The 22,950-nt window shown below is 33.9% G+C and overlaps 1 protein-coding gene across 1 annotated transcript in view; it reads left to right on the plus strand.

Annotated features, from left to right (window-relative positions):
- The window catches only part of DCP2 (decapping mRNA 2), a 72,223-nt gene that overhangs the window by 31,034 nt on the left and 18,239 nt on the right, over nucleotides 1-22,950 (plus strand). The window contains exons 5-10 of the mRNA XM_051962177.1: nucleotides 1,743-1,895; nucleotides 2,111-2,223; nucleotides 2,307-2,414; nucleotides 11,258-11,393; nucleotides 14,305-14,418; nucleotides 20,742-20,793. Of these exons, the coding sequence (XP_051818137.1) occupies nucleotides 1,743-1,895; nucleotides 2,111-2,223; nucleotides 2,307-2,414; nucleotides 11,258-11,393; nucleotides 14,305-14,418; nucleotides 20,742-20,793 (676 nt within the window). The remainder of the gene's footprint in view (nucleotides 1-1,742; nucleotides 1,896-2,110; nucleotides 2,224-2,306; nucleotides 2,415-11,257; nucleotides 11,394-14,304; nucleotides 14,419-20,741; nucleotides 20,794-22,950) is intronic.

A 22,950-nucleotide genomic window follows, 5' to 3' on the forward strand; every position in this document is an offset into this window, starting at 1 on the left:
GAAGTCAGTGGAGTCAGATAGCCCCATCACAGATCAAGGCCTTATGCTTCTGGCTCAATAGACTAGTAGCACAGTGAGTCAGCTGTGAGGCCTCTAGATTTGGCATAGCAATTTAGTGGGCAGGCTGGGCAGACGTCTGGGCTGGTGCAGAAGGTTAGCTGACAATCCCAAAGATCCTAGTAGATCAGGAGCAACTAGGATAGGTGATCCCAGCATAACAGGTGAGCTATCAGACCTGTAGGCCCCTGGCTCAGCAAGTCAGTGAACAGGCCCCCTGGCTCTTGGAGCAAGAATCTTGGGATGTTGCCCCCCTGTATCCAAGGAGGAGGGCTCAACTTTAAAAGTCATGAAATAGGAAAATGTATTTAAAAAAAATACAAAGAACCTTGACCAAAGAATGCTACTATGGTGACAAGGAAGATTAAAACAAAAACTCAAAAGAGGACAACAGTATCAAAACATCTGAACTGAACTGAAGCCTTAAGAGAAATATGAATTGGTTTCAGGTCCAAAAAGTCCCCATGGAAGAGCTTAAAAGGACTTTAAAAATCAAGTAAGAGAAGTTTAAGAAAAATTGGGGAAAGAAATTTAATTTATGAAAGAGAATCATGAGAGTCAACAGGTTGGTAAAAACAGCACAAAAAAATGGAAAAAGATATATAAAAGTTCACTAAAGAAAACACCACTTTAAAAAGTAGAATTGGCCCAATACAAAAAGAGGTACAAAAGTTCAATGAAGAAAATAATTACTTAAAAATTAGAATAGGGCAAGTGAAAGCCAGTAACTATAAGACTGCAAGAATCAATCAAACAAGTCAAAAGAATGAAAAAAATACAAGCAAATGTATTGTATGAAGAAACTGAGGCAAATAGGATTAAATGACTTGCCCAAGGTCACATAGGTAATAAGTATACAAAACCTTATTTGAACTCATGTCTTCTTGACTCCAGGCCTACCACTCTGACCCTTGCACCACCTACCTGCCCCTAGAGTGAATAGATAACCATAATAATGGCTTCTGCTGCAGTCCATGTAAAGAGAAAGTGATAACTCAAATTTTGAGGAAAGTTCTACCTCCTAGTGAACTCATGATGTGTCTTTAAAATATATTTGCAAGTTAAGTAGACAATATTAGAAAGCCTTATTTAAACATATCCTTACTCGAGCACCATAAATCCACAGTTCCAAATATAATTTGTTTTTTACTAATTTTTTTTTTTTTTCATTTTAGGGTAAGGCAGTTAAGATTAAGTGACTTGCCCAGGGTCACACAGCTAGGAAGTGTTAGGTGTCTAAGCCTGAATTTGAAGTCAGGTATTCCTGAATTCAGTTCAAGTATTCCTGACTTCAGGACCAGTGTACTCTGCACCCCTTCCTAGTTGTCCCCTCCATCCCCTCATTCCCCCATTCCTTATATTTTTGAGGATGAAGTAAAAACTTTTATTAAAAGCATTATCTGGATATTTTATAATAAGCTCCTAGTGAATTCATAATGTGTCTTTAGAGTATATTTGCACACTGGTTGAACAATGCTAGAAAGTATTATTGTGATTCAATCACCAAAAATCCACAGTTCCAAGTATAAATTGGAGAATAAAGTGAAAATTATTTATTAAAAACATCTGCATATTTCATAATATTATGTGTATAAATGAAGTAATTAATTTACATGAATGAACCAATGGATTTATACAATATTTTACAATTGAATTAAAATATTTCTAATTGTTTTAATTTTTAGGTCTTTGAAGAAACTGGTTTTGATATCAGAGACTATATTTGTAAAGATGATTATATTGAACTGAGAATCAATGACCAACTAGCTCGTTTGTACATCATCCCAGGAATTCCAAAGGATACAAAATTCAACCCAAAAACCAGAAGAGAGATTCGGGTATATAACAGTGAAAACATGTATATGGTTTTTACACTATACTAGGGTCAATTTTGTTCATACAGAGTAATTTTTAAAAAGTACAAAGGGTGCTGGATTACTTGTACATAAAAATTAGCAAACTCTAGCCATGCATGCTCTTATCTTTGGCAGTGATATTTTTTTCAGTCTCAGTTCTAATTTATTAACAGAAGGGATTTTTTTTACTCTTTCAGAATATTGATTGGTTCTCAATTGAAAAATTGCCCTGCCATAGAAATGACATGACCCCAAAGTCGAAACTTGGTTTGGCACCTAATAAGTTCTTCATGGCCATTCCATTTATCAGGTATGTTTTTGGTACTTGAAATACAAGCTTTCCATGCTATAATTTTAATAATTGAAAGATAAAAGCTATGATTATTTTTACAGACCACTAAGGGACTGGATTTCTCGACGGTTTGGGGATTCCTCAGACAGTGATAATGGATTTTCCTTAACTAGTGGGACATCAGCTAAATCTAGTGTGGAGAAAATGAGGTAAGGAAGCATATTTATGTGACTCTTGCTTTCTGGCAGTTTAAAATTTTTTGTTGTTGTTGTTTGGTTGATTTAGGCATGTTCAACTCTTTCTCACCCCATTTGGGATTTATTTGGCACAGATATTAGAGTGATTTGTCATTTCATTGTTCAGCCCATTTTACAAATAAGGATCTGGGGCAAACAGTGTTAAGTAACTTGACCAGGATCACAGAGCTAAGTGTATGAGATAAGATTTGAATTCAGGATGATGTCTTCCTCAGGCTTAGCACTGTATTTATTAATTGTCCTTTTATAATTAGAAAATATTCTTTGAGGTTTTTTTTAACATTATCAGAAATTGTTTCAATGTCTTTCATAAAATTTTAGTCATTTTGAGTTGGCAAATTTAAGAAGATAAATGCCTTTAAGATGAATAGATGCAGGGGCAGCTAGATGGTGCATTGGATAGAGCACCAGCCCTGACGTCAGGAAGACCTGAGTTCAAATGTGGTCTCAGACACTTAACACTTCCTAGCTATGTGACCCTAGGCAAGTCATTTAACCTCAGTTGCCTCAGGGAAAAAAAAAAAAAGATGAATAGATGCAGTAGGGAATTGAAAAACCATCTTTGTCATTTCCTGAGGTTTTTTTTTTTTTTTCACATCAGCCCCTGGACTGAGTGAATATATCATTATTGAATATATGTGAAGTGGGGAATATATTATTAATGTATTTTAGAAATATAAAGAACTGAATAACTGGTAGCTAAAAGTTCATTAAATGCATGGTATTAAGATTAAGTATTTATAGTTTTAGAATTAAGAAAGGAGTGTGATAGCATGATTTTAAAAATTTTATAAAATCTCATAATGAACTTCATAAGCCATCCATATTATTTTATTGCAATCCTGTTTAAAATGAATATTTTACTGAATTGTGCTGATACTTCTGAAATCTGGTACTTCTGGGTCCCTGACACTTTTTTTTCCTTTGAACCCCTTAATATTCTTGACCTTTGGATGTTACAGATGAATTTTTAAAAAAATTTTTTCTTAGCTAAATAAAATAATTTTTTGGTAGTTTGATTAGTATGGCACTGAATAAGCAAATTAGTTTAGGTAGAATTGCTGTTTTGATTATATTGTCTCAGCCAACCCAGGAGCAATTAATAATTTTCACTTGTTTAGATCTGTCTTTATTTATATGAAAGTATTGGTGTTCATATGGTTCCTGGATTTGAATTGGCAGGTAGATTCTCAAATTATTTTATATTGAAATTTCTCATTTGATTTCTTCCTTCTAGTTTCTGGTGATGTAGAAATTATGTTGATTTATATAGGTTTATTTTATATCTTGCATCTTTGCTAAAGTTGTTAATTTTTTCAATTAATTTTTTAGTATATTGTCTAGGATTCCCTAACTATACTGTCAATAGTGTGCAAAAAGTGATAGTTTTATTTCCCTCATTGCTATTCTGATCCCTTCAGCTTCTTTTTCTTTTCTTATTTGTATAACTAGTATTTCTAGTATGTTGAATAATGGTGGTGCTAAATGGGCATCCTTGAATCACTCCTAATCTTAGTGAGAAGTTTATCCTTATTACAGATTTTGCTCTTCCTTGTAGTATACTTAGCACTTTAAGGAAGTTGCCATTTTTTCCCTGTATTTTCTAATAGGTGGTTTGTTTGTTTGTTTGTTTGTTTTGGAATGGATATTTTATTTTGTCAGAAGCATTTTCTGCATCTATTGAGATTGTCGTGATTTTTTTTTCTTTTTTTTTTTTTTTAATTTTTTATTTAATAATTACATTATATTGACACTCATTTCTGTTCCGATTTTTTTTTCCCCTCCCTCCCTCCACCCCCTCCCCTAGATGGCAAGCAGTCCTTTATATGTTGGATATGTTGCAGTATATCCTAGATACAATATATGTTTGCAGAACCGAACAGTTCTCTTGTTGCGTAGGGAGAATTGGATTCAGAAGGTATAAATAATCTGGGAAGAAAAACAAAAATGCAGATAGTTCACATTCGTTTCCCAGTGTTCTTTCTTTGGGTGTAGCTGCTTTTGTCCGTCATTTATCAATTGAAACTCAGATCTCTTTGTCAAAGAAATCCACTTCCATCAAAATATGTCCTCATACAATATCGTTGTCGAAGTGTATAATGATCTCCTGGTTCTGCTCATTTCACTTAGCATCAGTTCATGTAGGTCTCTCCAAGCCTCTCTGTATTCATCCTGCTGGTCATTTCTTACAGAACAATAATATTCCATAACATTCATATACCACAATTTACCCAGCCATTCTCCAATTGATGGGCATCCATTCATTTTCCAGTTTCTAGCCACTACAAACAGGGCTGCTACAAACATTTTGGCACATACAGGTCCCTTTCCCTTCTTTAGTATTTCTTTGGGATATAAGCCCAATAGAAACACTGCTGGATCAAAGGATATGCACATTTTGATAATTTTTTGGGCATAATTCCAGATTGCTCTCCAGAATGGTTGGATTCGTTCACAACTCCACCAACAATGCATTAGTGTCCCAGTTTTCCCGCATCCCCTCCAACATTCATCATTATTTTTTCCTGTCATCTTAGCTAGAGATTGTCGTGATTTTGTTGGCTTATAATTTCCTAATATAAATCCTAGTCATAGTGCATGTTCTTTGGTACATTGCAGTAATCTCCATGTCAGCATTTTATTAAAAATTTTTGCATTAATATTCATTAGGGAAATTGGTCTGTAGTTTTCTTTTTCTGTTTTGCCCTTCCTAGTTTGTCAGCATTATATGTGTGTCTTTAAAGGAATTTGGCAGGGCTCCTTTTTTGCCTTTTTCATATAGTTTTTAATAGGGTATTGGAATTCATTGTTCTTTAAATGTTTGATAAAATTCACTTTGTAAATCCTTCTTGTTCTGTAGATTTTTTTCTTAGGGGTTAATTTATGACGTTCAAATTTTTTTTATTTTTAATGCAGCATTTTTCTAAGTATTCTATTTCCTCTTCTGTTTATCTGGGAAATTTATATTTTTATAAATATTTATTTAACTTAGATTGTAGGCTTTATTGGCATAAAATTTGACAAAATAGCACCTAACAATTGCCTGAATTTTTTTCTTCACTGATGATGAATTTACCCTTTCCATTTTTGACCCTGGCAATTTAGTTTTCTTTTTTAAAAAATGAAATTAACTAATAAATGATTTATTTGTTTTGCTAGGTGTTTTATTTTGTTTTTATAAAACTAGCTCCTAGCTTTATCTATTAGTTCAATAGCCTTCTTACTTTTAATTTTATTAACCTCTCCTTTGTTTTTTAGGATATACCATTTGGTATTTGATTAGGTACTCTTTAATTTGTTCTTTTTCTAGTTTTTTAAATTGCATGCCCACTTCATCAATCTGTACTTTTTAAATTTTTTTGATGTAATTTTTTAGATAATTAATTTTCCTTTAAGTACTACTTTGGTTACTTCCCTTACGTTTTCATATTTTCTTTTTATTTTTTATCATATCTAACATCTTTTCAAATTGCACTCATCTTCTTTACTTTTTTATATCTAGTTATGAAAAGGAAAAGTTTAGTTCTCCAACTAGCATTGTTTTTCATATTTCCTCCCATAACTTTAAGAATTTAGATGCTATATATTGGATTTAACATATATTTCTACCATGTTTAACATATATTAGACTACTTTCCATCTATGGGAGAGCATGGGGCAAGGGCTGGGGGGAATTGGAACACAAGGTTTTGCAAGGGCTAATGTTGAAAAATTGTCCACGCATATGTTTTGAAAAATAAAAAGCTTTAATAAAGAAAATAGAAGGATTTGATTGCTCTGCCATTTGTTGCATATATGTTTAGTACTAAATTTATTTCTTTGTCTGTGGCCCCTTTTAGCAAAATATAGTATTCTTTGTTGTGCCTTTTAATTAGATCTATTTTTGTTTTGATTTGTCTGAGATCATGATTTCTATCTCTGCTTTTTTTTTTAACCTCAGCTGAAGTATAATAGATTCTGTGCCAGCTCCTTATTTTCATTTTCTCTTTATGTCTCTATTCAAAATGTTTTTCTTGTGAGTAAATATTGTTGGATTCTATTTTATAATCTGTTCTGGTTATCTGCTTCTGTTCTATGAGTGAGTACATTCATAGTTATAATTATTACTTATTTCCCTTCATCCTATTCCTCATCCCATATGCCATCCCCTTTTATCTTCTCCCTTTTAAAAAGTCTGTTTTAATTCTGACTTACTGTCTTTCTTAATCTGTCCTTCTTTCTATGAGTGTCACATTTCTTCTTCTCTTGTCCCTCCTGCTTCCTTATAGGGTAAGATAAGATTTCTATACCCATCCGAGTTTGTATATTCTTCCCTCTTTGAGCCACCACTCCAGTGTCACCGTTAAAAGTTAAAGATGCTTGGAAGGGAATGTTGGAAAAATTCAGGTGAATTTTTGCTTTTTTTCTTCCATCTTGGCTCTGTCCTTCTTTTTCTCACTTTTTCCTCTATCATTTTTGTTTGCTTTTTAAAATTGTTAAATTCTTTTCTGGGTTTTTGTTGGGCTTGTGTCCAATTTGCATTTTATCTTTGAGGCTTTGTTTGTAGATATTTTCACATCTTTGGTTTCTGAACTTCCTTGTCATTATGGTAGCTTTTTTTTTTTTAATGGTTGAAGGTTTTTTTTTTTTTTGCTCATTTTTCTGCCTTTTTCATGATTTGAACCTGATGTTAGAGTTGGGCTCTTCTCATCTTTGGATAGAAGTGTGGGGGTGGGGAATGATCTGATCATTATCCCAAAAGTCCTGGCTTTTTTGCCTTTTGTTCTCACAGCTAGTTTTGAAATTCTAAAAAATTGGGGCTTTCAAGATGATGTGATCTGAGCAGAAATATGGATCACTGCTCTGTGTTCTGGTCTCTATCCAGGAAGGCCTTCTGTTCCTTTCTCTACCTTTGTGACCACATGCACTTTTCTCTGCCCTGGAATTGTGACTTAAAACTGAGCAATCATTAGTGTAGTATACCAAGTGGTGTCCAGGACTGAGTACGGTGACCGAGTAGTATCCTGTAATCTCTTTTTTTTGGCCAGTTTTCAGATTCACTTATCATTTCATAGCTGCTATCATTGTTGCCACAAAGTCAAAGGCCCCACAGCTGGTGTTGCTGCTCTATTGTGCTGAGCTGTAGAAGGCCAGGCTTTACCTGACTGTCATAGACCTCTTCTTCCAAACTCCCAAGTTGTCTCGAGTTTTTACAAATGTCTGATTCTGGCTTTTTGTTGACTCTTGTTCCAGAATTCAATTTTGCTTTTTTTATTTTAAATTTTCTTTTTTACCAATTATATTTAAAAGCAAATTTAACATCCTTTAAAAAAAAACATTGAGTTACAAATTCCTCTTCCTTGAGAAAAGAAGCAATTTGATATAGACTCCTCCTCTTAAAAAAAGCCATAAGAAAAATAAAGTTTAAAAAAATATGCTTCAATCAGATTCAGAGTCTATCAATTCCTTCTCTGGAGATGGATAGCATTTTTCATCATAAACCCTTATGAAATAATAGTGTGGCGCCCGAACATGGATCATAAGAAACAAAGAAGCAGCTGTACTTTAGAGCTGTTCATGAGTAAAATCCTCCCAAGGGAGTTCTTTTGGTAACTCGCAGGGAAGGAAAAGGAAAAGAGACCCAGTAAGACTTTTTTAGTCAGGGTAATTAAGTGGGACAATACATCAAAGGGCCGATCCAGGAGACTGATGAAAGACTTATGAAAAATGCCTGTTCTGACTATAGTCTTCTTCTCTGTTTGAAAGTTTGCCTCCATTAACATCTCACAAGCTTCAGCACCTGCTATAGAGCTATTTGCACTCCCTAGCATGCAGACTTAGATACCTTAGCATGTAGTCTCAAATAACAATTAATGCATAAACTTACTGACCATGCAGTGGGGGAAAAATAATCACAGTCTCATAAAACAAAAAACAGGAAATTGTTAAGGACTATGCCTAAGTGAAGGGGTAGGTCAGTTCTCTCAGAGCCTTTACAGCTGTGAATCATAACACTTGAAGGAGTTGCAAAGCAGCTTTTACTAACGCAGATGTTCCTTGTAGATTGGGAATGAAATAAATTGGAGACGAGTGGGAAGAAGAGAGGTCTAAGCACGCAACTGCCTCTCAGTCTCCTTGTGTCATCATGATCCTCTCATATGAAGAGATCCATTCTACAGATCTGAATTAGACTTCTAGCAGCCACTGGCAGGTGGCTCCCACATCACAACAATAGTTCTGAGAACAACTAAGTTATTCACAGTTGATCATCGTATATATATATAGGTTCTCATTTTCTTTGATGTCTTTGGCATTCAGACCTAGTAGTGGTATTGCTGGGTCAAGGGGCCTACATGATTTTATAGCTCTTTGGGCATAATAATAAACTATTGATTGGTTCAGTGCCACCAACACATCTATATTCTTTTCCACTCGGACATTTATTATTTTCCTTTTCTGTCATATTCCTATTTCTGTCTCATTCATATGTGTGAGGTGTTTTAACTTGATACTCAGGTCTTCTTTACTCCCAAGTTCAAAAATTGATCTACTGTACCAGACAACCTTTTAGAAAATTGTGATCAAGAATGGTCTTGTGTAGAATCTGATGGGTCTTGAAAGGAAGCCAGAGGCAGAGATGAGGAAGGAGTGCATTCCAGACACTGAATCTTTCAATACAAAGGTCCAGAGGTAGGAAATGAAATATGCATAAGAAACACAAGACCAGTCTGACTGGACATTGAGTTCATTAATGAGAGTGATATCTAATAAAACTGAAAAGGTTGAGAAGTTATATTGTGAAAAGTTTGGAATGCCAAACAGAAGAATTTATTTTTGATCTTAGACATGATAGGAGCCATTGGAGTTTAATGAATAGGGTAGTTATATATAGGGTAGTTCCTGTGGAACTGTGGAAGACAGATTGTAGTGCAGGTAATACTAGGTAGAAAGACAAATTGTACAAATAATGAGATCTAAACTAAGGTAGTACTTGTTAGAAGGGAAATTGTGAAGGTAGAAATGTCAAGATATAACTGTTGATTGGAAATGTGGGGTGAGAAAGTGAGAAATTTAGTATAAAGCTAAGTTTGCAAATCTAAGTGACTAGAAGGTAAAAGTTTAATTTGGTTTTTGACATATTTGAGATGCCTGTGGAATATCCAGTTTGAAATTTCTGATAAGCAGTTGGTGATATATGAATGTAGTTCTGAAGCAGACTAGATTTATAGATTTTATGAATAGAATTGGACATGTCAATCTACATAGAGATAGGTTAAAATAAGATAGTTCTAAAAATACTTTTGTTGTTGTTTAGTTGTTCCCAACTCTTTGTGACCTATTCTAGGGTTTTCTTGGCAAAGATATTGGAGTGGTTTGCCATTTCCTTCTCCAGTGGATTAAGGAAAAGGAGTTAAGTGACTTGCCCAGGGATTCCTGAACTGAGCATAATCATGATCAATTAGAATTGTGTCTGGTTCACTGACTCAGTGAAGGAAAATATATCTGGATATAATTTTGTGGGTTTCCTTAACGACTTTTGCAACTGGAAGCTGGTAAATTGATTCCCTTTTTACTTCTGTCTCCTACCTTATGGGTTTAATAATTCAGGAGTTTTCCTGTTATGTTATGTCCTTAAAGTTTGATTACTTGCTATATATACTTTTATAATAGATTTTGTGTCCTGATAAAAGAGAATCTCATTTTTATTGTGCTCTAAATTTTTGGTGTTAAGGTGTGGTTGAGCTTTTTCTTCTCAAAACGCAGCCAGGTGATAAAAGTTCAGATCTTTTATTATCTCCAATATAGCCCGGTTAGCTTAGAGGCCTATCTCTCTACTTGGTTCCAAGAGCTCTCTCCGAATGTCGCCAAATCCAAAGGTCTGGTCCTTCAGCCTCTGCCTCTGCTTTCTTCAGCCTCCAGCCAGCTCCACTCTTCATGTCATTCCAGTGAAATCTCGACTTGTAGCTTCTTCACTCTGAAGAACTTCTTCGACTGGCCCATTGAAGCTCTATTTATGCTCCTTCAAGAGAGGGATTGTGGGTTTTCTCCCATAGTGCTCTCTGGCCCAAAGAGCTTCAAGGGAGGTGTGAACTCATTGAACTCCAATGAGTAAAGGTGTGAACACAAGCCTTGTATTAATTAGTTCTACTTAGTACCTTGTTTCAGGTTCTGCCCAAAACATCTTCTTGTAAGATTAGATCAACTCTAATTAGTTAGCAGTTAGTAAGGATTCCAACATTAAGGAGTCAACCAAGAAATGAAGGACAAAAATGAACCCAAGGACCAAGGTTTAACTATGAGCCTATATTAAATCTCTCTCCCTCTTTCTAGAGAGAGAAACACAAAGAAGGACTTCATATTTATTAGTAATTTTATTTAATAGAAAGATAGATTATTGGCTCACCTTGATCTGACTGACTTTGTGATCCTGGACAAGACATTTAATATTCCAGGAAAATCTATAAGATTATGTTACAAAGCAGTTGGAAGATTTATACTTATAAAAGGAGTTTGCTTACTAGGAGTTAACTTAATTGATAAAGTCAAGGTGCTGGATCAAAAAGAGAAAATAGGTTCTTCTGTGCTTCTGGCGGGTATTAAAGTGGGATCATGTTTTAATTTAATTCAAAAAAAAATTAGAACTTTAATCATAAGCATTTTATTGAAAAATTAATTTTATGAGATAATTTTTAAAATTCTCTGACTTGTTTTTTTTTCCTTCCCTAATTTGCTATGCATGGTAGATTTATAATAATCCTAAAAACAGACTCTTATAACCTAATTTTTTTTTTTCTTTTTCTGGTTTGTTACTATAGTAGATCTAAATTTCGCTACAACCAGCAGTTGTTTCCAGATAATTCTCCAAGTGACCAGTGGGTGAAACACAGGCAATCACAGCAACAGAAGCCATTTAGTAATCATTCTGACATATCTGATCTTTTAAAAACAAAGGTAAGTGGACTGCATTTAAAAGTTTGCAGACCTTTGAAATTTTGACCTTCAAAACCCTAATCCTCTCTGAAAGAAAAAACTTAAAAAAATAATTTGCAAATACATTAATGGTCTTCATAGGGAAGATACCTAATACTTAATTTTTTCATTATGGATATAAATTCAATACAGGTAATTAATGGTGATTAACATATGTTTAATTTTGGTGCATCTTAACTATCTAAAGAAAGTTTTGTTCAGAAAAGGAGTCAAGGGGGGCTTTTTACACATAAAGGGCAATAAGGATTCATTGGCCTGTATAAAACTACAGTGATATTTCCATTGCATATTTTTGCAAGAAGAATAAAAATCAGAAATTAGAGAGTTTATAAAGTGAGCTAGAATTCATTTCAAGAAATATTCATTTCATGCCTATTATACTGGTATACAGAACCCTGAGATGATCCAGATTTCAAATTGAATAATGTATCATCCTCTATCCTCAAGGTACTTACAGTTTATTGGGGGAAATAAGACATATAAAAATTAATTTAAGTCATAATGTAACAAGTGTTTTCAAAAAGTACCTATAAAGTGCTATGAAGGCAGGGAAAAATTATTTCTGAATTCTGGAGCTTTAAGGAAGGTAATGTATGTGGCACTTGAACTGAGCCTTAGTGAAGATGGATAGGATTTTCAGAGGCAGTGGAAGTGAATAAGTTCATTACCAGCAGAGAAAATAAAAAGAGAAAAAAAACTGATAGGAAAGCTTGGGATATATTTGAGAAATGAATTGTTTTTGATTAGAAACTATTAAGTTTTTAAATAAACCATTAAGCCTTATTAAAAAGCTTGTAAAGAGAGAGAGACTAGGGCCTAATAGTGGAAGGATTTGGAGTCCCACCCAGGAAATTGCATTTCATTGGGGAGGTAATAAAAAGCTATTAAAGGTTTTTAATGGATCATTGATAAGATAAATATTATACTTGAAGATAACTTTATATGAATTTGAATGAAGTGGGGAGGGAATTAGGGCAAGATTTCTGGTTGTATTAGCAAGCATAATGAAGATCTGAATATATTGGCAGTAAACTGGAGAAAACAAGATAGACAAGTGATAAGCAAGACATTTTGAATGTACCACATTTGGATGTGCTCACTGATTGTTGCCATTTGTCTGAACAGCTAGTTGAATTTGCCACTTATGATTTTAGGTCAGTGAATAGAAAGAAAGTGAGAGCTAGGTTGCAGGGTAAGATTATATATGTGCCAGAAAGGTAGTATCTTTCACATATATCTTCCTTTTATGGGAAACAAAGGATGTTTTGTAGAAATGTCAAGTTATTATGTGGGTAGGTATTGCTACCAATCACATTTGTCAATATGCGAGACATTTTCAATCCAGATTTTATTATTGAGCCCTGCTCAGAGGTTCTAAATTTCTGATCAGTAGACAAGGAACTATAAGACATAAGTAGTTACTAGTTACATCAGAGAAGAAAAGGTACAGCTGCCAAATGTAAGAGGTAAAGATTTATATTTCGAAGATAAAGTTGTGAAATTAATGGCAGACAAATGGAGAAGGTAATTTACATGTCAGAAAATAACAGGAGGAAAATTACGTCAGACATAATTGTAAATTGATCCCCAAATATAAACAAGTTAGTTGCGTGAATGGTTATTTTAAAATGGTGCCAGAGCTCTTTTCTGCTTGCCACTTAATTATCTTGAGTTAATTATTGGAAATGTCAGCTAAATTCTGTAGGCTTGACTGTAGATGAGCCAATAGGCTATATGATTTAACTTGCAAATAAAATGGCCTTGCTGGAGCAAATTTAAAAACTTACAACAGATGGCACTATTGTAAAAACCTAGAAAATGACAAATTTTGTTTATCATAGCCAGTTTAGAAGCAATCCAAAATTAAAGAATGAAAATTTTAAAAAGAATTTTTTTTTTTTAGATTGATAAAAGAGGTTTATTATTAGGTGAAGATAGAGATAAGGAGGGCACTGGACAGAGGGTCCTCACATGGTAGCCATGTTTGGAATCTCTCTTTAGATTTTAAAATCTAAATTTGTTAAAAACCACCATCAGCAAAAAACTACCTTTATTTTTAAATGTCAATGTCATCACTAAACATTCACAGGATATTTTAGTTTTTTTAGTTACCATTTCAACACCTCCAATTTTAAATGAACAAAATTTCTACATATATTTAATTTAACTTTAAAATTTTTAATTCTAAAATGTTTACTCTGATTTTAGGAAAAAAAAGTATTTTAATGTGTCAAGTTTTAGAACAATTCATTTAGAGCAAAATTTACATCATGTTGATTTTATTGATAATACTGTCTGCTCTATATTTGAATGTCTTGAGCATTGTTAAACAACACATTTCATTTGTGGGTATTGCCATTACTCATTTTTCCAGGATACTCTTGTCTTACTCTCTATTCCATATATTGTCTTCAGCTGTAAAATAAGGAGGTACAATCAGGTCATTCTAGTTTTAATAAATTTCACATTTTGTGTTCCTGGATTTTTATGACATCATAGCAATATTGTCTTATTTCTTTCTTCCAAATGAGCCTCTTTGGCAACTAGTTTAAAATTTCTAAATCTCTTTCCTGTTTCTTTTACGTAGTCATTTCTTTCATTTATATCTAATAACTAGAATCTGGTGCCAAGATGAAGGAAAGTCAAGATTCTAGAAGATTGATAGAGACCCGAAATCTTTAAACTTTCTTTGGAAATTATTGTCCTATCTAAAAAAATACAGCTATCATATAATGTGCAGTATAATGTGAAATTTGGGGAGGATTTGTTAAATTCTCATACCATCAGACATTCATGATTTATAGGGATGTTAATTTGATATTTCCCTAATTCAGTGATTCATGCTTCAATTTAATTTCTCTTTTTGGAATAGCAGAATCAGAATATGAGAGGAAATGGCAGAAGACAGTATCAAGACTCCCCTAACCAAAAGAAGAGAACAAATATAGTTCACAATCAGCAGCCTAAGCAGCAGAACCACACATTGGTAAGAGGCAAAATGATTTTTTGGTTAAAACTACAATGCTTAACCTAAAATTTTCAATGTTCTGTTTACAAGGTTATTTCAGCTATTCTGTCTAATGTATTTTCTTTGCAAAGATGAGGGTAGAAAATATTTTACTTAGAAATTCAACTTGATAAATTGGCAAAAGTTTGGTGATTATTTGTTTTTAAGACTGAAAGTTATAATAGCTCTTTTACATGAATTTAAAAACATTGCTTGTCATATAAAGTTCTATGGTATTTAATTATCATATTAGTAAAAAAAAAAAAAAAAGCCTCCCCAAAATTGATAGAGTTAGCTAGCTAATAAATGGGTTTTAGTTCTGGCTTATAACAATGAGCATCATTAAGAAGGTCCCACTGTGCCTATCAGTGAGGAAATGACCAAACAACTTAAGATCTTTGAATATAATGGAATACTATTGTTCTATAAAAAATGATGGGGTGGCTGATTTCAGAAAAGATTAGAAAGACTTAACATGAGCAATGCTGAGTGATCAGAACTAGAAACCTTTGTGCACCATATAACAAGATTATGTGATCATCAACTATGATCTTAATTCTTCTCAGCAATATTGTGATCTAAGATAATCTGATAGACTTGGAATAGAAAATGCCATTCTCATCTAGAGAGAGAATTATGGAGACTGACTATGTATTGAATCACATAAAATTTTTACTTTTTTTATTTGCTATTTTTTCTTTGTGGTTTTTCCCTTTTGTTGTGATTTTTCTTTTACAACATGATCAGTATTAAGACATGTTTAAAATGATTACACATGGATAATTGTAGTGTTCTTCTCTAAAATATAATGTTCTCTGGGAGCAGGTTTCTTAGGGGGCTTCTGGAGGCAGCCATAGTTTCAGTACAGAGTAATTACCTCGAATGCAGCCAGGAGTTAAAGATCCAAATCCTTTATTGTCTCTTCCAAAATCTTATCTCCTTCACTTGGGGCTCAGCTAATTTTCTGGAGGCCTTCCGGATTTTGGTTTCAGTATTCTCCACAGGACAGCCTGCCACCATTTCTCTGTCTTCCTTCGTTCTGCCCGACTGTAGCTTCTGACTTGTGAATCCTTGACTGAATCCTGCCTTGTGAATCTCCCGAAGTGCATCCTGGTTGAGGCTCCTACCTTATATATGCTCTCTTAAAGGTGTGAACTCTAAGAAGTACTAAGTACATCTAAAGAACTGTTAAGCACCCTGCTAAACGAACATTGTCTCTGTCAATTCCATTGACTTAGCACCTTGTAAGAATTCTAACATCTCCTGCTTTCTTTTGATTTATAACATAAGTAGTCATGACCTCCCTGACTTCTCAAGGTGGTGAGAACCCCCAAAAAGAAGGTGATCCCACCTTCCCTGACTGCTCAAAAAAGGAGTGAAAACACCATAAAAAGGAGGTGGTCACACCCTCCCTGACTTCTCAGGAAGGGAGATGAAAACACCAAAGGAAATGGGAAATCAAATCAGATTAGCAGGTTTCTGAAGGGGCTCACTCTTAAAACAGTTATGCATAAATCCATCAATATGGGAGGTATTACACATAATTACATAAATTACATAAGCACATAGCAATATAACACAGGCTAGTAGTGCTGTAACAAATAACATGAATCAACATGAGGAATTATACATGTCCATAAGTCCTAGCAATAGTCCAAAAGGAATCTATTGTCCATTAATTCATGTGCCAGAAATCCAATAATTCCTGCAAGCTTTGTAGTTCTGCAATAATCTCATCAACAATTTTTCATCTCAAGGAATCCAATGATTTCTGCTGGTTTTCAAGTCCTGTAACAGTCTTATCTTGTGTTAGGGAATCCAATGATTCCTGCGGATTTTGTTCTTAGGTCTTTTCCTTTGTTTCCAGATTTTTCTCTTTTTCTGTCTCTCTGCAGGTGCTCGTTGCCACCCATCTGTTTCCTTCTCCATCTGTAGGAATACAAGGAAATCCTCTCTCCCAGGCAGTTAATCTATCTAGTCCCTTCTGTTTACCACTTTCTAAATTTCTTCTCATTACCTGGCAATTTACATTGGAGCTGTTTGTACTGGACACTGCCCTGTTGGTTTAAAAAGCCTGTGTTCTCCCCAATTGTAATCTCTTTCTGCCATGTGATTGCTTTTTGGCTGATAGATCACATCAGAATCCTGACCTTCTAAAGACTCTCTGGGAGTAAACTCAGTTGCCATCATGCCCCACCTATCTTTTGTATGACATCTTGCAGCTGGGCCCTGCTTCTCATTTCTCTGGGTCAATCTACATTCTGGGGCCCAGTGGAAGCCCTTGTGGCATTTTGGACATAGGGTTTTGGGTTTTCTCTCAGCCTGTCTTTTCACTCTATCTCCATATCTACAATGGGCTCTCAGATGTCCTATCTTTCCACACTGAAAACATCGACAATTTTCTCTAGAAGTCTCTAGGGACCCTGTCTTTCCATGTTCATTATAGTCTGGGTATAATAAGCATTTGTGCCCACTGTGGCACAGTGTCTTATGATCTCCTCTAAAGGAGCATCTTTGTGTAGTCCCCATATAATTCTTTTGCAAACCTCATTGGCATTTTCCTTAGCCAGTTGTCTTATCATAATTTTTGTAGCTGCATTTTCTCCAGTCGTTCTTGTGACAGCTGTTTGCAAACATCCCACAAAATCAGCAAAAGGTTCATTGGGACCTTGTTCTGTTTTTTGTGAAGGCTTCCCCGCAATCTTTTTGTCTGGGAAGGGAACTCCAAGCTTTTATTGCAGCCATAAAAATTTGTTCATACACTGTTATGGGATAATTAATCTGTGCTGAATTCTCTCCATACTGACCTTCACTTGCTAATTGGTCAAAAGTGACTTGTACATTAACTCTTGTTTGCCTTTTCTCCTTTGCGTTGGGCTTGAATCCTATATAATTCATGATACTCTGAAAGCCACAACAAGTTTGTCCAGGTTCTAAACATGTCCTTGCTATGGATTTCCAGTCACTGGGGGTTAGGATTTCATAACATCTTAACATAAGATGATGTAGCCCCCAAAAGAGTGCAGTCCTTTTTTAAATCCTTAATTTTTTCCAAATCAAAGAGAGTATATCTTTTCCTTTTTTGGCTTGAAGAATCAAGCTCTTCAATCACAGAGTATGCATTTATTTTTAAATCAGATATATCCTGTCCTTCATTTTTGCCTCAATCAGTGCCTTTTGTAATCTTGTCATAGGCTGCTTCATCGGAGATGCTGATTGTGTTTCTGGCTCTCCCCCTCCTTCTCTCTCCACCCATGAAGGGTTAATTGAGGGAGGGAGGTCAGGGGCTGGGAAATGCTCCTGTTGTGAAGCGCCACACTCAGAATTGTACTTAACTTCTGCAAGTCTTATATTGTGTTAAGAAATCCAATGATTCCTGCAGATTTTGTTCTTAGGTCTTCTCCTTTGTTTATCTGATTCTTCATCCTTTTCACCTAGTTTAGTTGGCACCTCCCCCTCCCTGCTCTTTCTTCTTTTTTCCTTATTCTATAGCTTATATAATTTCCTAAAGCCAGTTGTATTAAATTATATGTATTAAATGTATTTTTGGAAATTGAGTTTGGATTAGAATTTGTAGTATTCACCTAGTTGCTCTCCTACTAATTTCCACTTGTCTGCATCCAATTCTTTTTCCATAGAGAACCAAGGAGATGTGTACTGTACAGTTTCTAAAAGTTCAGTGATCTGCTCCCAAATTATAATCAAACCTTGGCTTTTCATAAGTCTGATGATGCTCTATACATTTTCCTTGAATTGGAAAAGAAGACTGTTTTCTAAACAAACATCTTTCCCATTTCAGCTGAAATACTATTTTGGCTCTTTAATAAATTTTCCTTGTTGTATTCACCCTAATTTCTGGGTTGAGGAGACTTTTCCACTGGATCAGGATCATGTCTGTCCCACATTCGGGCACCAAAATGTAATGTTCTTCTCTAAAATATAATGTTCTCCAGGAGCAGGTTTCTTGGATTGCTTCTGGAGACAGCCTTAATTTCATTTCAGAGTAATCACCCCGAATGCACTAATTTTCTGGAGGCCTTCCAGATCTTGGTTTCATTGTTCTCCACAGGAAGCCTGCCACCACTTCTCTGTCTTCCTTCGTTCTGCCCCCACTGCAGTCTCTGACTTGTGAATCTCCTTGACTGAATCCTGCCTTGTGAATCTCCCAAAGTGCATCCTGGTTGAGGCTCCTAGCTTATATATGCTCTCTTAAAGGTGTGAACTCTAATAAGTACTAAATACATCTAGAGAACTGTTAAGCACCCTGCTAAATAACCATTGTCTCTATCAATTCCACTGACTTAGCACCTTGTAAGAATTCTAACAGATAATTATATATCAGATTACTTGCCCATCTGGGGAGAAGGGAATGAGAAAAAAAATTTGTAACAGCAAGGCTTACAAAGACGAATGCTTAAAACTAGCTTTACATATAATTGGAAAAATAAACTACTATTGGAATAAAAACAAAAGAAATTGTTAGGAATTTAGTTGCTTTGAGACATGCTGCGCATGCATTTATTAAAATGCAGTCTTCTTTCCTCTCAAAAAAAAAAGGAAATGTCCCACTATATTGTAGAGCAATATTGGGGGGGTGGGGGGAGTGAAGTGGGGGAGAGGAGGAGAAGGGAACTGATCTACCTGTTATCCTTTATTTTCTTCATTTCTCTGTGCCTCTAGACCAGTCCTTAGCTGAGATTTGTTGCCAAATCCCTACCCCGAAGTTGTTAGGAGAAAAGTGGCCTTGATAGGAACAAGCATTTATTAGTATATACTATTTGTTCGTTGCTGGCCTAAAAAATGGATATAAAAAAAGTAAAAAAAGACCAGTTTCCTGCTTTTAAGAAGCTCACAGTCTAATGGAGTCATAAATCTGTGGTGTAGTGTAGTGTGTATAAATTAGTAAAGAAATACTTGCGGAATCAGAGTGGTCAATCAGTGCCAGCTTCAAAGAAAGTCCAAGACAGTTTAGTTTGATGTGACAGATGGGGAGGGAGTATTTTTATTGTTTGTTTTCTTCAGTGATTTCTCTGCCTTCAATTGCTGAGATTATTGACTGTTTCCTGCTCAAACCAGGCCAAGGTGCTTTATAGGGTTCTCATTATAATTTGAAAATAACATTAGGAACCCAATAGAACTAGTAATTAGAACTACTTGGAACAAACTTTTTTTCTGTGGCTCACTTAGTAAAGTCTCTCCACAATACCATTTTGACTAGACTAATTACATATTTGTCAGGATTCTGTGGAAGATGAGACATTTTATTCATCTTACAAATTCATCAAATAAGTGGGACATGGGAAATCAGTTAAGCTTTATTAAATGTTGTGGAGTTTCATATAGAATGGGAAGAATATTGCTTTTGGAGTTAGTCCACAGCTTAGTAATTGGCAAGTTGCTTTTTTGTGAGACTTAGGTGAAAATTACTTCATATATTAGGTATTATGTAAATGTAGGATTTTATGCTTATTTATATAGATACTGATATAGACATTGCAGAATATAGTTTATTTCCCTACATAAAAGTTTATATGATGGCTTCCATAAAGGCTTATAATGGTTTGCACTAAGAATTTTGGGAGAGTGTGTGTGTGTTACAAAATGTAATTAATTTGCTGAGATTATACGTGTTTGTGTGTTATCTATTGATCTATCAATTATGCATTTGTTAGTATAGGAAACTATCAGAGAAGGAAACTACTGCTAATGTAATTTCTGGTCTTAGAGAATTGCCTGGAGCACTTCAAGGTTTATTGGCTTTCCCAGGGTCATAGTGGGAGTTGAACCCAAAACTTTTGGACTCTGAAGTTGACGGGTTTTTTTGTGCTGCTTTTCAGATGACAATATTCTTGAGACATTTCATGTAAATACATTTTTAAAATGCTTACTTTAAAATTCACTAGGAAAACCTTTTTGACTCTTGTGGTAAATTAAATAATTCTTTTGCGTAATCATTGATTTTTAAATTTCATCTTTTTGTGTATTAGATTTTCTTGAAGTGGACATCATAAGTGATGTTTTGAATCTCCTACTACTGACACCAAGGAAAACCCAACTTAAATGCCATATATTATTTATCTTTGAATAGTATTAACTAGATCTATCCGTGTAGACAGTATTAATAAGAAATAGTTTGGGTTTTGTTGTTTCAAGAGAACATAATTGTCATTGAGAATTTAATTTGAAAATTTTATCATTACTAATGTATCCTTCCTATTTAGTGATGTTAGAATTATATTTCTGGGTTACTATGTGAAGAGCTTAACTATTGGGTTTTTTTTGTTTGTTTGTTTTTTTAATAGAAATGTGAAAAGAAACTTCATATAAGGAAACTTCAGGATAATTTTGAAACAGGTGAGTATTTTCCTATCTTTTGATATTCTCAATCTAATGTGACATTGTTTAGGACTTATTCTGACTGGCTTAGTTTTTATAGAAAAGGGCCTTCTTTTTATTGGGAGAACTATGTATTATAGAGCAATTGCCCAAATTATGTATGTATTTTCTATATGTAATAATGGCCTTTCAATTTTGAAGCAGGTAGAAATAAGAAAAATGAGTATTATATTTCATTTTTTAGTAGAATATTTAATTCTGTAATATGCAATATAGTAAATAATGAAGCTAAATAAGGAAGATGAGGTGATTATTGTGTTTCATATCAGCACTATTTCTTTATAGATCTCAAACTTCAAGTCCTTTCATACATATTTATTATGTTGAATGTAGATAGACTGATGACTTACTAAAGGTCATATGCTAAATCTATAACAGTCACACCTTAGAAATCAAATATGGTAGGTAACGGTTTTGATAATAGGGTTAAAATTTTAAATAAGAATAGACTTTTATTATGAATAAAAAATTGTGTCTCTTTATCCTCACTTGAAAAACTATAATGATCAGAATTGGAAATTAAAACTAGCATATATAAAGCTATTTTCTAATGCTCATTTAATAGTTTTTACTTTGAAAAAGGAATGTCCTGTTTTTTCTGAATTATACAGTTTTCTTTTTAGTAATGTAATTATTCAGCATCTAAATTTAAGATTCTATATGGAAATGTTTCTAAGAAATAAGAAGCTTTATAGTAATATTCCTTTCTCTAGTCTTTGTTACGATTTTGAGTGAAGTGTGCTGTTGGAATAGAAGCAGGATGTTTTAACCATGCTTGAAAAATTTGTGCCTAGATATAATTAATGAAAGTACCTGAGTTGAGTATATAATTACTATTATAAAATTCCATTCTATAAAATAGTTCTCGTAACTCATTTGAGTTGGGAAAGAATGTTACATTGAATGAAAGGTTTTTTATTCATTCTTCAGAAATCAAAGATATTAGAAACACATGAAAGTAAAATATGACTTTGTATGTTTAGATCATCTGATAATGATCTGGAGCTACAAAAACTTAAAATCTGGAGTGGTAAATGGGTTCTAGTCAGGTGATCTTTTATTCTCCAAATCTATTTCTACCATATTTTGTCACAATGTTCCAGACTTGCCCTGCCTTGCCCCTGCTCTTTTTTTCCCTTCCCACTGAGAGGAGAGAGAAAAGGGTTGGGGAATCTGGGTAAATTAGAACACTGGATAAATGAATTTGTATTGTACTACTTTTTAAAGTATATATATTTGTTACTTACTTATTCATTTATTTTTAGCCTTCACTTTTAAAATTTTGAGTTTCAAATTCTCTTCCTCCTGCCCCTTCCCCATCTATTGAGAAGGCAAATAATTTATTAATTATACGTTCGAAGTAATAAATATTTCCATATTAGCCATCTTGCAAAAAAAAAAAAAAGGGCAAAGTAAATAAAGTGAAAAAAGTATGCTTCAGTGTGCACTCAGAATTCATCACTTCTTTCTTTTAAGGTTTATAGCATTTTTCATCATGAGTTCTATGGTGTTATTTTTGTCACCATCTTGATTAGAGTATTCATTGATCATCATTACAATATTTTTAATTTCTGAAATAAAATAAATATTTCTGAAACATTAAATAAAAATGATTGCTTATGAAAGTGCACATCTATTATGTATACCTTGCTGTTCTTTTCAAATGTATAATAAAGTTTGTAAATTTCTTTTTTTTTCTTCCTCTCCTCCCCCACCTTAGAGATGGCTAACATAAGGAATTGTTTTTATATATAAAATTATTCTATACATATATCTATTTATCAGTTCTTTCTTCTTTTATATTTAATTTGGGTATTTATAATAGACAAAATAACATTCCCTCAAAGTTGTCTTTATGACAATATTGATTTTATTCCATCTGTCTTCTTGGTTCTGCTTACTTCACTCTTCATTATATCATGCAAGTCTTTCCATGTTTTTCTAAGAACATTAAGTTGTCCACTTATTATACCATAATAGTATTCCATCACAATCATATACCTTAATTTGTTCAGTCATTGATGGGCATTCCTATAATTTCCAGTTCTTTCCCACCACAAAACAAGCTAATATAAACATTTTAGAAAATGCAAGTTCTTTTCTATTTCTTTGGTA

This window comes from Antechinus flavipes, chromosome 1, assembly GCF_016432865.1.
Source record: "Antechinus flavipes isolate AdamAnt ecotype Samford, QLD, Australia chromosome 1, AdamAnt_v2, whole genome shotgun sequence".
In the NCBI taxonomy this organism is placed as follows: domain Eukaryota; kingdom Metazoa; phylum Chordata; class Mammalia; order Dasyuromorphia; family Dasyuridae; genus Antechinus; species Antechinus flavipes.